At 37.4% G+C, this 15,418-nt stretch overlaps 5 protein-coding genes across 5 annotated transcripts; 3 read left to right on the forward strand and 2 right to left on the reverse strand.

The window, feature by feature from the left end:
* Positions 1-447: 447 nt before the first annotated feature.
* Positions 448-705, forward strand: K441DRAFT_544657 (uncharacterized protein; the record flags this gene model as incomplete). Its single annotated transcript, XM_067642775.1, has 2 exons — positions 448-561; positions 595-705. Coding segments are annotated over 2 exons (225 nt in total), but the record flags the coding sequence as incomplete, so codon positions are not given.
* Positions 706-10,839: 10,134 nt separating this feature from the next.
* Positions 10,840-11,813, forward strand: K441DRAFT_323397 (S-adenosyl-L-methionine-dependent methyltransferase). The gene has a single exon (XM_067641182.1). It carries the CDS (start codon positions 11,247-11,249, stop codon positions 11,535-11,537), a length of 291 nt encoding a protein of 96 aa, XP_067507975.1. The 5' UTR covers positions 10,840-11,246; the 3' UTR covers positions 11,538-11,813.
* Positions 11,814-11,823: 10 nt separating this feature from the next.
* Positions 11,824-12,603, forward strand: K441DRAFT_654679 (uncharacterized protein). The gene has a single exon (XM_067647720.1). The coding sequence runs from the start codon at positions 12,091-12,093 to the stop codon at positions 12,370-12,372; it is 282 nt and encodes a 93-aa protein (XP_067507976.1). The 5' UTR covers positions 11,824-12,090; the 3' UTR covers positions 12,373-12,603.
* On the reverse strand, positions 12,274-14,643 carry K441DRAFT_654680 (uncharacterized protein). The gene has a single exon (XM_067647721.1). It carries the CDS (start codon positions 14,577-14,579, stop codon positions 12,630-12,632), a length of 1,950 nt encoding a protein of 649 aa, XP_067507977.1. The 5' UTR covers positions 14,580-14,643; the 3' UTR covers positions 12,274-12,629.
* A 333-nt stretch (positions 14,644-14,976) lies between these two features.
* On the reverse strand, positions 14,977-15,418 carry K441DRAFT_604495 (uncharacterized protein; the record flags this gene model as incomplete). The annotated part of the gene is made up of 3 exons (XM_067645344.1): positions 14,977-15,232; positions 15,284-15,344; positions 15,399-15,418. 3 exons carry the CDS (start codon positions 15,413-15,415, stop codon positions 15,056-15,058), a joined length of 255 nt encoding a protein of 84 aa, XP_067507978.1. The 3' UTR covers positions 14,977-15,055.

A 15,418-nucleotide genomic window follows, 5' to 3' on the forward strand; every position in this document is an offset into this window, starting at 1 on the left:
GTGTATAATTATAGCACGTGGTATACCAAACGCGTAGTTACGCGTTTGGTGCACTAACCACTTAGGTACTAACTAATTAGGGGGAGGCGCGTCAGTATATAGGCCACGTAGTCTACCTTAATAGAATCGACAGTCACTACCATCCAAAAGAGCATACGATACTATACGTATTTCGTGCCCCTGGATATGACTCAATTGTATCATTAAATTAATATAAACACTTAATAATATAACCTTTAAAGACCGCTACCTACTACCTTTACTTAATAAGACTTTGGCCTAAATAAGTAGAGCTAAGATCTTTATAAAGCTTAATATCTATTAAGCTTTTTACTAAATTAGGAGAGATCTTAAATTAGAAGACCTTACTATATTCTAGACCTATTACGGAATATATAAATATAAAGTACTACCTTTAGACTAACTAATGGACCGGCTACGTATTAGCGATATATAAATAATATACTCTTTAACTACCTTAACGATTTCTATATAGCCTACCTAGATAATATTATAATTTACTCTAAAAATATGTTAAAATATAAGGAATACGTCTATAAGGTCCTATAATAGCTCTATAAAGCTAGCCTCTAGGCTAATATTAAAAGGTTAGAATTTAGTATTAGGCATATAAAGTACTTAGAGTTTATTATTAGTATAGATGGAATTAAGACAGACCTAGAAAAGATGGCTATAATTAACTAATAGGAGCCCCTACGGACCGTAAAGGGGGTATAGTTATTCTTAGATTTCTATAACTTCTACTAATACTTTATAAAGAACTATAGTAGGATTACCTAACCTCTTACCTACCTTACTAGAAAGGACCGGCCCTTCTATTTTAATACCGTATATAAGTAGGCCTTTAATAAACTTAAAAAGCGGCTAGTCTCTACTCCCCTACTTACCTATTTTTACCTAGAGCGGCCCTTAATACTAGAAACTAATACCTTAGATAGTGTAATAGCTAGTATTTACTCCTAGAAGTAGCTGGACGGAGAATAGCACCCTATTGCCTACTATTTAAAGACTATAGTAGATATTAAGCTAAACTACCTAATCCATAATAAAGAGATGCTAGCTATTATCTCTAGCTCTTAGTACTAGCAAATCTAGCTAGAAGGAGCCCCTAAGCCTATTTAGGTAGTTTTAGATTATAAGGCCTTAGAGTATTTTATAATAATAAAGGTCCTATCCTAGTTTAACTTCCTAATTATATATAGGCTAGGCGCTACTAACTATATAGACGCTCTTATAAGACGTAAATAGGACCTAAATAACTAGATAGCCGTAAAGATCTTACTACGGACCTAGATACTACTATAACTAAAGTACCTTAACCCTTAGATATAGGAAGAACTAGGTACTAAATCTTTAAACGCCGAGATATATCCTATTAACCCTATAGAATTTAACCTTATTAATAAACTACTATAAGTAAACTATACGGCCCCTTCTCTATAGGAGTACTCTAAAACGGTAAAGGATATTACTAGCTGATAGTCCCTAGAAAATGGGCTATTTAAGTATTAGGAATAGTAAAGGAATAGAACTTATAAACCCGGCTTATTGCCAAAGTATATACCTAGGTCTCTACGGCCTACCCTAGAAAAAATAAGACCTATAAGATTGTTAGTGACCGTTACTACTAGCCCGGAATAGTTATAGATATTAACCGTTACGTACGGAACTGCGACGACTACTATAGGTCTATAATTCCGTAAGATAAGACCCTAGGACTATTAAAGCCACTCCTAAATATATTCTCCTAAGATTATAGATTAATAAATTTTATAAGCATATATAATAAAATTAATAGTGCGCAGAAATGGATTAAGCTTAATATGTAATTAGCTAATCTATCCAAGACACGTCTATAAAGGCTATTCCGTCTTATTAAGTTTATATACAGTTTAATGGTTATCAGTACTAAGCAGCTTAGACGCTATTCCATCCTACTAATATTAGCTTTAGTTTAATGCTTTAATTAAGACCCAAGCTAAGGATAGACCATTTCTATAATAGCGGCTATACTATCTCTTTTAGAAGAGAGTGCAACTCCTATTATTTTTTAGGCCGGGATATTAACATTACTTAGCAAGCTCTATAAGCTTTTTATCTTCTTTAGGCTACTATATACTTCCTACTAACAAAATACAGTATAGTCTCTTCTGTAATTTATTAGGGGATGCTAATAAAGTTCTAAAGGATTGCACTTTTATAAGTAGTAAATAAAAAATTATAACCGCATTCTTAGCCTTTTCGAGCTAAAAATAGACTACTATACTTTCTACTAGTATAAAGTATTTAAAGTCTATAAATACCACTACTACCACTAGATTTAATAATAGTAGTAGTTTTAAATTTAATTTCAATCTATAAAATCCTTTTTAGATAATAAAACTAAATTTCTAGAGCTATTAGCTATAGCTATCTATTTAACTAGCGGTTCTCCTTTTAGAGGTATTAAGGCTATATTCTTTATAGTTTAAGTTCTCTTTTCTATTACTACTATTACTTTTAATAATAATATTATAAATATTATAACTAAACCTATAGTGGAATAGTCTACTTAGCGCTATGCCCTACTATAGATGCTTGGCGTTTTTTAATGACTTTACTAGTGGGATAGGAAAGCTATATAGAAATTTTATTACTTAATTGGGATTTTTTACGCTATTTGCTTAAAAGGAAAAGTAAAGGTTAAAGACAGAAGTGAGGAGGTTTAGGGGATTAAGTAAACCCTAAAAATAAAGAACCTAATTTTAGGCTTTTGAAATATCTAAAATTAGGACCCTCTTAGAAGCTAAAAATAGCCCTTTATTTACACCTAAAACTAAATACTTAATTTTTAGAGCCCACTTAATCCCCCTCTTTCTTTCTCTCTAAGTCTAGATAGTAGCCTTAGATATAACTTATATAAAATAGTATAGGGCAACTTATTAAAGTGTAAGCTAGTAAGGCTTAGTAAAGTATACTAACTAATTAAAAGCTAAGAAGCTAAGGACAAAAATAAATCCTAGCGATTCGCCCATTTATAGAAGCCCTTGCGGTACTACTCCCTTACGGTTCCATTCCCCTAGGGCTTTATTCCCCTAGGGGATTATTCCCCTAAGGCTTTACTCCCCTAAGGCTCTATTCCCCTAGGGCTTTGTTCCCTAGGGCTTTATTTCCCCTTAACTTGCTTAAATCTGCCCTTATATATAGGGTAAACCATAAGCAATATGTAGATTGTTGGGGGTCCGCTAACGAAATTTTTAACCTAAGTTTATACTTAATAGGCCCTTACTTAAAGACTTTTAATATAGAGGCTTTTAGGTTAAAGACTTTTAATATAGCTTTTATAGTTTGTAATTAAAATTATATTAGTTATAAATAGTATATACTTAGACTGTAGAGCTTTAATATAGAGCCCTCTACTTAAAATATAATAGAGTAGTTAATTATAATTAGAGTTTAAAAATTTGGGACCTAAAAGTAATAGACTATTCGTAAACTCAGGTTAATAAGCTTTATAGTTCCTATACTATAGAATTAACTTCTTAACCAAAAAGGTTAGCAATATCCGCTAATTAATTCTACGGTCTAAGCTTGCTAAGATAAGCTGTTAGATCCATATAATAGTTACCCAGAGCTAGATTTTCTAGCCGATTTCTATTTAAAATAGAAGACACTAAGTCCCAGCAGCCGTAGAAGTCCTTCCCTCTAGAAGTCTGGCGCTAAACTATAGATTATGTCTTATAAGTAACGCCCTTACATTTTATATGCAAAGTATCCTTACACTTACTTCTTAATAGAGCTTAACTATAAAAGAGAGTGCTAAAGCAGCTCTAGATGCCATAAAGGTTTTATCTATAGGCGTTTTAAATTACTAATTATATTCTATATAAAACCTCTACTATCTTAATTATATTAGATTATAGATTTTATATTATACTTGCCTTTAGAGACGCTTTACAAACTTCTTCTTAAGATACTGTGTTTAAATCTATAGTAATAAGATATATTAGGTGCGGTAAAAAGAAGGCAAAATAGGTAAGATTTAGACTAATTATAACTTTCTGCAGACTATTATTCTCCAGATATAACCATTTATTAGACTAGTTGTTCTCCAAATAGGACTGCTCTAGACATAGTTATTCCAAATATAGCTATTAAATATAGCGTTCTTACTCTCTAAATATAACTATTCTCTAGATATAGGTAGCTGTTCTTTAGTAGCTGTTCTCTAAACATATAGCTGTTCTCTAGATATGGCTATTCTCTAGTAGCTGTTCTCTAGTGGCTATTCTCCAAATATAGCTGTTCTCTAAACGTAGCTGTTCTTTAAATATAGCTGTTCTCTAGATATAGTTCTCCTATTTAGCGCTACCAAGAGAATTAGTTATTTTGGGCTAATTAGGCATCTAATAATTCTTTAAACATAGCCGTTCTCTAGACGTAACTAGGATCCCCTAACTACAGTTAGCTAAAAATAGAGGGTCCTAAAATTGGTTTCTAAATTATATACTAATACTATTTATCCGCGCTGTAAATTCTATACAACCTTAGAGCAGAAGCGGATTACTAATCTAGCGTTAAAGCGAGGAGTTTATATTATTAAAAGCCATAAGGATAATAGACTGTGTATAGCCATAAGTAGGCCCTATTTTAGTTCCTGTAGTAAATCCCTTTTCTAACATCTAAGGTAGTTATAGGTGGAGATTAGGAATTTCTTGGCGCTCTCCGCGCCACTAATAGTATTAACGCCTATCCCAAACTCTTTCCTTTTTTAATGCTTAAAAAATTATACCTCTCACATTATTAAGATGGCGAGACGTTTTTATAGCAGAGGAGATAGCTTTAAAGACATGGGTGATAACTATAGAGAGAAAGAAATGTATCTCTTTTACGGACGACCCGAATCCTTTCACTCTGCTACTATAGCCTCCTTCTCTACACCCTCGTTCTCTATTACCGCTCCCGCCATGCCTAGCTGCATCCCCTCCACTAATATATTTACCTTTACCTTTACCATTAACCCTAGCCCCTAGCTTTATAACAACGTCCTCCTATATAAGCTTATATACCAACTGGCCTTATTAGTATCTCTCCCTAATAAAACTTGCTGCTGCTAGGTTCTACTGTCTAGTCTTTAGTAACTATAAAGATAAAATAGAGTGCGCTTTCTGTGGTATATAGATATATAGCTAGAACGACATAGACTACTCTATTAAAGAGTTAATAACAAAGTATAGGGATAATTGCCCGTAGCCAGAACTTAGAGCCAACTTCTATAACCATCTCCTACTACTCGCACCCCTAAGTACTGTAACACCTCGCATACCAAACAAGACCCTTACGCCTACGCCTACGCCTACACCTACGCCTACTACACCTTATATACCTTAAATACCTTAGAAACCGCTTCCAAGCCGTATACCTCGGCTATTACCAAAACATAAACCATTACCTCAATTGCCTTACCTACCACCTCTATCCCCGCCGCCGCTACTATCCTCTCTATAACCACGTACATACGCCTTAGTACTAGCATTGTCGCCCCTAGAACGGCTAGTTTGACCTCGCCAGAAACCACTAGGTTTAGTACTTACAGTTTAAGACTATATGGCGCGATTTTGTGGTAAACTATCTCTATTCTAACAGCTATAGCAGCTTAGTTAATTACACAGTTTCTATTATATTTACTGCTAGTATTTATAGAGTACCTAGTATATAGGAAAGAGAAGGACAGGATTCTTATAATTTAACGCTATAGGTAACTAGGTCCCTATCCCTAACCTCCTCTATTAAATTTTGTTTTAGATCTCGCCTTAATTTGCAATTACCGCCACCCTCTTAACCTACTTATTAGCATTAGGCTGTTTAAGAATAATATAACTTAGTAAACTGCTACTAAGGGAAGCAGCTATTGCAGTTATTGGCAATAGTGGCTGGGAAGGCGCTCTTTAAGAGTATAGGCGGATATAGGCAGGTTGTAGAATGGAATTTCAACATATATATGCGCTTTTTATCTCTTAGGTTTATATACTCTCTCTTTATTTTCTATATTAATTATAGTATTAAAAGAAGGAGAAATAGCTCTTATAGTTGGCTACTGAATTAGAGCCGGTATAATTCGTGTTAGTTTACTCTAGTTAGCGCTTAGTAATAGCCTATACCTAAATTAGACGGTGTATGGCCATAATAGAACATATATATATATATATATATTAAGATAGCAAGATAGAGATAAAGTGCAGATGGAAGTAAATGCTAAGCGAGTTGAGTGGCGGTCAAATCCTAGCTATATGTGGCGGACATTAACTCCTAACTTTATAGCTAAGAAATCACTCTCTATAGGGGGTCCGGAACATTATAGCTAAACAATTTAATATTATAACTGCTCTATATATAAAATAAGTTGTACCACTTAATAAACGTTAGAAAAGTCCCTTAGACTATAGAATTAACTTTTTAATAAAAAAGGTTAGCAATATCCGCTAATTAATTTTAATGTGTTCTACTACTCCTTAGGCCACTCTAGTCCTTAGGCTACCCTCAAAATGTATATAAAATTAGCATTTCCAATCCCTAGCAATTTTAACAACTACTTATTATTTTTGCTTATAATTAATAATAAGTTTTTATAACGTTTTAATATTCTTTTTTAATTATAAACCCTTAGCTTAAAGAGAAGATATTTAAGTAGAGATTCTAGGCCGCGATATAGTGCTAAATGCTTGTCTATATATAATAATAAACTTGTACGGCATATAAACTATATAATGGTATCTTATAGGTATAGATTTTAAGGGTGGCCTAAGGACTAGGGTAGCCTAAGGAGTAGTAGAATATGTTATATTCTAAGCTTACTAAGGTAATGTTAAGGTCTAAGGCTTAGTAAGCCAAAGGTTTAGATTTATATTTAGCTACGTTCTAAAGCGACCAGAGTTCTCTCCTTAGGTTAGGCAGTAACCACTTAAATTATTTTTCTCCACTGCTTACTCTACCTATTTAAGAACTAAGCAACTACAGGATAAGAAGTACCTAAACTAGACAAAGACATAATATCCAACTATCTTAAACCTTTTAACTATTAGGCCGCGACCCTTAATACATCTAGTTTACTTAAAGTTATACTATAAGCGTTATATAACTTATACAAGCTAGTAAAAGGCAGACTTAGCCTTACTATTATACTAATTAAGCTATATAGAAGTTACAATATAACTTATAAAGAGATATTTAATCGGAGTAATACTCTTTAAGAAAATTAATTGACTTATACGCGCATCTAATAGCAATTATACTTACTTTAACGTTACAATCCTTAATATACAGCTACTAGTTAGTAAAAAGATAAGGAAAGGCCTTGCTAGGCTAGGGAAGGAGCTTAGGGTAAGTAAAGCTTACAAAGTATTTAAAGAGGTTTTACTACTTAAGAAGCCAAATATTATCTTAGCTCTTTAGTGCCAGACAAAGAATATAGAATCTCTAATTATTAGGAGTTTATATAGGTTTATGTATAGAATATAAATGCCTAATATAATACGATTATAAGGCCATAAGACTTTTGTCTTTCGTAGATTCCACTTAAGTATATATCTCTAAAACAATTATACTGCAAATTTAGACCAGTTTGAAATTAATAGTCTTAGGGAGGGCCTATATCGCTACTTTTAATCTGCATTTTTTGCACTATAGGGTAGCTAAGCAGGTTAATAGAATAATTACACCACACCGCAAAGGCCATGGGGTTGGCTATGCTTTATAATTATAAAAAAGTAAGGGCTTAGTAAAGAAGACGTAAAGGATATACCGCCAGACTATCTCTTTAGAAGCACCAATCTTATAAAAGTATCCTCCTTTTATATATGTCTTGCTAAAGTCTTATAAGTATAAGTCCCTAATATATAATTAGCCCTTACTAATAAGATAAGCATTAATATAAAGCTAAAATATCTTGTAAAGCTCTATTATAAATATAAACATCTACTAGTGTATAGAAATAATATTATAATGTAGAAACTAGTTAATAAAATTAATACACTATTAATAGATTAGAGTCTACCTTAGGGAAATATTTATTTCTTAAATTAGTAGCAATCTTATTAGATAAGCTAGCGGGCTTACTAATAAACACACTTGGACTGGATAGTTTTACACATATTCTTATAGATATGGTTAGTACGTTTTTACTAAACTAATTAGTTCCCTAAGTAAGCTCGGCCTTAGATAATATAATAATAAAGAATAATTGCAGACTTAATATATTATATCTAGCTACTTTAGGGTGCCTAAGTTTATTAATGCCTGCTTAAGGAGAGACTTTATATAGGTATACAGCTATCAATACTCTCTTAGCCACCAGTTCCTACCTAGAAATACCACTTTACGCAGCTCTTATATATAAGGGATTAACGGCCTATAGTAAGCGGTAAAATTTAAAATTACCTCCCTATTAAACCTGATGGCCCATATAAATCTAGTAGCCCCTATATTACCTACTACTAGCTTATATCTAGATTAGCGCAAGCAGCAACGCAGATACTCTAGTATTTGCCACTTACGCTAAATACTAGATTGTGATATAGTATGTTTTTTCTAAGTGCTATTAGATTATAATTACCCTACTTCCAATCTTACCTTAAACACAATCTTAATTTAGAGCGGATTATTTTTAGTCTTATTATTATTAGAGCCTATTTTAGACTTAGCAGTTAATACTAATTTTTAGGTCCCGGTTTTAGCACTTTAGGGATTAGGTATGCGGGAGAGGTATAAAGGGTTTATGCTTTAGGGTTATCTGTAAGTTTAGTGGCAAAGACATATAAGGAAAGTAAGACTTACACGCTCTTAGGCCGCCACTTATCCTTGCTATAAAGTTTAATAGTAAGCTTAATAAGTGGCTAGGCGACGCTAAAGCACTATATATTCTTATCTCTTCCAAACTATATATAGAGAGTAGCGTCCTAGAATATCCTCTTTATCTATTATAGGGTGTTAACAAGCGCAAAGTTAGCTAGTGTGCGCTTGTCCTTATAATTAAAGGCCTCTTTATTAATGGGCTTTATAGATAAGGATAGATAAAAGTTCGGGTCCTGCTTAATCGCGTCCTTTAGACCTCCTGGAATGTAGCCACCCCTAAGAGCATTACCCAATTGCCTCCTTAGCCGCCCTAGGCGTGTGCGTTGTCCGACAGTAGCTTGGGGGTATAGTTATAGGAAAGAGCGAAATTGAGGGTCGAGCGGTCCGCAGCTCTGTAAGATAGCGACTTAGGCTAGTAGTTCGCTTTGCGCTGCCCGTCGCAGTTAAAACGGTGCGCTCAGATACAACGACGCTACTCTATACTATTAATATTACTTAACTAGATATAGCAAAAATAGCGAGTAAGCTCTTAGAATTCTCTTAAAATCTATTACCAATTTATAACACAGCTGCTACTAAGGCAATTGCCTATTTTTATTAAACTAAGACTCTTATAATAGAGTACTTAAATAAAAATATAAAGAACTATATCTTTGCAAGAGCAAGTAACACAGTATTTAGTAATAATTTAGTAAGCAGGAAAAGTATATAAGGCTATCTATTTACCTTATATAGAGGGCCAATTAACTAGCAATTAATTAAGTAAAAATTAGTAATAAAATTAAGCATAGAAGCAGAGCTATTAGCGCTATTATATATAGCTACTAAGTCAATTTAGTGGCAGTAGTTCTTTAAGGAAGTTAGATTTAATACCGAGGAAAAGTAAGTAATAAATTACAATAATAATATATAGATAATTTGTCTGTTAACTAAAAGCAATACAGAGCTTAACACTAAGCTCTAACACATTAATATCTATTACTACTAGCTCTACTAGGAAGTTTATAAAGGAAGGATTAATATTAAATAGGTGCCTACTGCTAATATAATAGTAGATGGTTTAATAAAGGCTCTACCACATTAAAAGCATAAAGCCTTTATTAAACAATTAAATCTTATTAATATTAAAAAAAGAATTAAATTTAAATAATAAAATAAGTCAGCACTACACTAAGACTAGTAATGTAGCTTTAACCTATAGGACAGCTTAAAGCTAGGGGGGTGTATTAAGCACGTTTGGACATAGTTATTCTGTTTCTAATGCCTACTTCTTACCACCCCTTATTCCAGTTATATATCACCTATTTTAATTACCCACCTATTTTAAATCTATCCTAAGTATATATAGAGGCCTTAGAGCCATACAAAATAGATAGAGTTCTTATACTTAATTGTCCGGTTTAACATTTAGATATAAACAATAGAACGGCAGCGGCGATATAGGAGCAATTAGACGGCTAGGAATGTGTAAAGCAGATCTATAGGCAATACATTAGCTAGATTGCAGCTTTTCTACTATAAATATTAAGGAAAGGGGCCAAACGGTAAAAATTAATAATGGTTAATGGCTTTGTCTCCACAATTGGTGCTTTAATAAGGATGTTTAAACTAAAATATAGTAACATTTACTAGACTAATTATAATAATTTTTATAGCCCTAGATTTGTTATGTAAAGATCTAAAATATTACATCGCCCGATTGTTAATAAAAGTGTTAGATAGTGCCCAAAACTGGGCCGTTTAGCAAGAAAGTGGCCTAAAACTGGGCCATCTATAAAAGGGGTGTCTTAGTTTCAGGCCAATACGACAAGTATATGCTTAACCCTTTATTATGCTTAGATATGCTTAGGTCTGCTAAGGCCGACTTAGGATTACAGCTATAAGCTTAGCTTAAAACTATAAAAGCTTAGGTCTAAAAGTGGAAATAGATATTAGTAGGGTTAGTCTTAGGGATAGAGTATATCGCTAGTGCATAATGAAAACTGACCTCCCTTGACTTCTTCTCTGGGTTAGCTTCGTAACCCCTGTATATTACAAAAATAACGTCCGGCTCAACTTCGGCTCAACCTTAATTAACCTGTACCACCACTTGCTTAGGACGCTCACCTTCACCTCACTTTTACATCTAAACTTGGTTTAGTTGCCTACAACTCCTTGTCCTTTATTGTTGATACTAATATGCCGGATGGTCACCATGCCGACGATTCTGTCAACTTTACGCGAACGACACCACCGGGGGTTGTCAGCCTGCCGCAAACATGTGGTGGCCCAAAACTAGGCCACTCTTGAATTAGTCCAAAAACGGGCCATCTAAAGGCTGCCCATAGTCTCCTCGCTGGACCGGCAATCTAACTACCCGCATCCTACCCCTCGTGCGCAAAGTCGTCGCCGTAGAAATGGACCCGCGCATGGCCGCCGAGCTCACCAAGCGCGTGCAGGCGACGCCCATGCAGAAGAAACTCGACATCATGCTCGGCGACGTGATCAAGACGGGCCTCCCATATTTCGGCGTGTGCATCTCGAACACGCCGTACCAGATCAGCAGCCCGTTAGTGTTCAAGCTGTTGAACGCGAAGCCAGCGCCGGGGACGTGCGTGCTGATGTTTCAGAGGGAGTTTGCGTTGAGGCTAGTGGTAAGGCCCAGGGATGCGTTGTATTGCTGGTTGAGTGTGAATGCGCAGATGTAGGCCAAGGTAGAGCATATTATGAAAGTCGGGAGGAATAATTTCAATCCGCCGCCGCATGTCGAGTCAAGCGTTGTCAGGATCACACCGAAAGTGCCCCGGCCGGATATTGCGTTCGAGGAATAGGATGGGCTATCAAGGATATGTTTCAGGAGAAACAATAGGACGCTAAGGCCAGCTTCTTTGGCACAAGGGAATTGGTAGAGATATTAGAGGGCAACTATAGGACTTGGTGTGCGCAAAATGGTGTTCCTGTTTCAGTTCCACCATCTACCTCAGGCTAGGCGCTTCTTGTCGCTATGGAGCATACACCAGGGGATTCTCCGCTTCCCTTCGCAACCAAAGAGGCGACGATATTGCATAGCCTGTGTGAATCAATGAGTCTCGGCCCTATCAAGCTCAGCCTGCGCATAAAAGATGTCATATCACATTTGCTGTGATGCCAGATATTTCATTTTGCTGGCCATGGCTGTACAGATGACATTGACCCATCCAAAAGCCATTTGCTTCTTGAGAGTGGGAAGGATGATCCGCTAATGCTAGAAGTCTTCTAGAGATGGATATCCGGCAATACGCACCGTTTCTCGCCTATCTCTCGGCTTGTGGTACCAGTCAATTCAGAGATGAAAGGTCCGTGGAGGAGAGCATTCACCTGATCAGTGCCTTCCAACTAGCAGGGTTTCGGCACGTTATTGGCACTCTGTGGAAGGTCAATGATGAGTTATGTGTGGACATGGCAAGAATCATGTATGAAGAGATGAGAGATGGAGGCATGACAGACGAATCTATGTGTTGGGGCTTCATAAAGCTACTAGAGAGCTTCGGAATTGTTGGCTAAATATGTCATCAAAAGCCAGACGTGGAAGCACACCAGTCAAGGAGACAAGCGTTCCTTTAGTCGAGGACCAGACGAGAACTAGGAATGCAAGTGACAGGAATTGAAGAGATCATATGATGCTGAGGTTCTTTATTCCATCTGACGGCGAGGATGACGAAAAGATAGGATCATTACACTGGATTCCGTATGTTCATTTTGGTGTATAATTCATAGCCAATTCAGCAATGCATCAGCCGGTAAAACGTATCATCAATATCTTATGTGATATACGTGTGGACCATGAAATTCAGTGCAGCCCAATCCTCTGGTTCAAGATTACCACCATCTCGGCTAGTTGTGCTAGTTTCGTTCCGCTTGGCTAGGTCACCGAGTTTAGGTAACTCCAGTAAGTCAAATGAAGTCGGCTGGGAGGTAATAAAGACTTTGAGAATGTCTTCGCACCAACGGTGCTTTTTCTTCATCTCATATGGGACACCCGTTTTCAGCGCCTTCTTCATCATTCCTAGGAAATTCTCGCTATCATGCCGAGGAGGAATAACTTCATAACTCCCGCAGTAAATATTCTGTACTTCCTGAAAAGGATCCAAGCAATAAACATGGACATAGAGCTCCTTGGCTCCTTTGTTTTCCACCTCTAAATGAAACGCTTCACACTCTTGAACATTTACCAGAGATCCTGGATTATGAATGTTTCCGGAGACATCGATGATTCGAACGTTGAACGACTCTCGAAAAGAAGGTGTCTGTGCCTCGTTGGTCAGTTCTTTGACCAATTTGAACTTAGCCAGGTGCTCTATGGTGTCAGAAATACGGTAGACGTCCGTTTGAGCTTGCGGCATTGCAGGTAGATTGACGATCCTCTGATCAAACTGATCCAGGATCTCGTATTCCTTCTCGCTATTCAGTATAACATGAAAACAACTTGGATTCCCCTTAGTGTCGATATGAGCATCAAGTGATCGTTCTTTTAAAGACGCCAGCAATTCATCCCGACTTGGAAGGTTAGCAGCGAGTCGTATCGGGAACTTGTGAAGAGAGAATCGGGTAAGGGGCTTTGCGAGCCATCCTGTTTGAATGTGGATGAACGTCGTGCCTACTAACTCTAGATTCGAGGTGAGAGCTCTGGTATGGGTTACCTTAGAAACCGCTGTGTTTTCTTTCAAGCTTGAGTCGGGATCTGTGCAAGTAAACGGGAATAGGGCAAACCGGTCGCCATTGCAAATACCGTGGGCTTGACCAGCTTGCAGTTGAAGGCTCCCGTTCTGTTTCTTGATGATTGGGATAAGAGTTGTGTCGCTCTGGAAGCTGACAGGTCCAAAGAAGCCTTGGTCCTTGTTCCCATAAAGTGCAGGGCTTTGTTCCACTGAGGATCTCTCGAATCCAGCACACAAGTGCTTGTAAATATCTCGATGTTGTCTCCCAAGACCACCTGGTTCATTTAAGATTCTATGCAGAAAATAAGACAAAGCTCCATGTTTCTTTTTGTCTTCGGTTTCGAATTCACGCGCCTCTTGGTCAGGACCACAAGCGGCGAGTATTGCGTATCCATCTGGCTTGATCAGCCAGTTTAGGCGCATGGAAGCGTCCCGGCTCGCTGGAGTGCCAGTTCCAAGTTTGAGGTGTCTCTCAAAGTCCAGAGCATCTTGTGGGAACCTCGTATCGTTCTCAGCGTCGTAAGAGACAAAACGGACATTATCATCACGACGGTAGACACTCGCAGAGAAACAACAGTCAAGGACAAGGGTGAGTACCAATCCCTTATTAACCATGGCATTAAGCCAAAAAGCTAGTATTGGGCCCCAAAGACATTTCACTTTGCTCTCTTCTCTTCCATCGAGCAAAACCAGCGCCAGGTCTCCTGTTGACTTGTTGGAGAATTCACCGTATGGATTTCCTCGGGTGCCATGTCCAGAAAAATGAATATAAACATAGTCTCCGGTATTTGCCTGATTTTTGACCCTCTCGAGGGCCGAAATCACATTATTGTATGTTGGCCTGGGCATCGGGTCTACGGGTAGACTGGGCGAGTGTGCACCACCGGAATCAGCTGTCGTGAATATCTGTATCTGAACGGGGTTCACTGCTCCTTCCAGATATTTCTTAATGTTTTGGACATCTTGCACGCAACCTTTCAAAGGCTTGTCTGGATAAGTGTTGATCCCGATCAATATCGCGTAATGTTTGAGGACAGTATTCTGAATATCCATTGTCCAAATGAAGTCAGGGAGGGCCCCAAGAGCTTATAAGCCACAAGGAGAGTGTGCAGCCAGCATTGAATGGGAGAAAGGGTTCAAGTAAGTTAAGAGGAGGAATAGAAACCTTAGATAAAGTACAGAGCAAAAGATCGTCTACAGGGTGTCGACAAGGTGATTTGAAGTGAACTCAGTCGAGCTATCGTGGTGAATGGCCGGGAAGCAGCCGAGGCAGTGGGAAACTAGGCGCTCATCTTCAAGCGGCTTCCTTGCAAAGTCGCAGCTGGGCACCACAGTTAGGCAACAATCTGCAAGGCGTACAGTGTCACGACCGGCAAATTTGCGATGCAGAGAAAAGAGACTGTCAGAGTGGCGAAGTGCATTTGAGACAGCAAGGCTACAAATAAGACAGGGTACAGGTTGCATAAACATTTAATAGCTACCGCTGTGATGGTCACCTTCGAACCAGAGACCAAATGGACCCAATATTTTCACACAGCTTCCAAGCAATCTGTTTTTACCTCTTCGCCATTCTTAACGGCCTCCCCGTTTTCAAGGCTCACAGTATACCTTCCAGCGGAGGGAACGGAGGCGATAATAAAAGGCCCCTCGCGAGTTCCGTCAGCGTTAAGCAAATACACCTTGTCTCCTACATGAAATTCTGGTCTCTACAAGATGTTTTTCAGTAAGGCTGTCTGATTCTCATTCAGGCCACGAACCTGGGTATAAGTTGTGACAGAAGGGCGCTTGCCAACTTCCGTAAAGTTGAGATTTTGGTCACTGATCCCGAAGTATTAATACAACGTCGGCTACAGAAAAGCTAGCAATACGAACCCTTCGGAAGCAGACATATT

The sequence above is a fragment of the Cenococcum geophilum genome, assembly GCF_001692895.1.
Source record: "Cenococcum geophilum 1.58 unplaced genomic scaffold K441scaffold_7, whole genome shotgun sequence".
Lineage (NCBI taxonomy): Eukaryota > Fungi > Ascomycota > Dothideomycetes > Gloniales > Gloniaceae > Cenococcum > Cenococcum geophilum.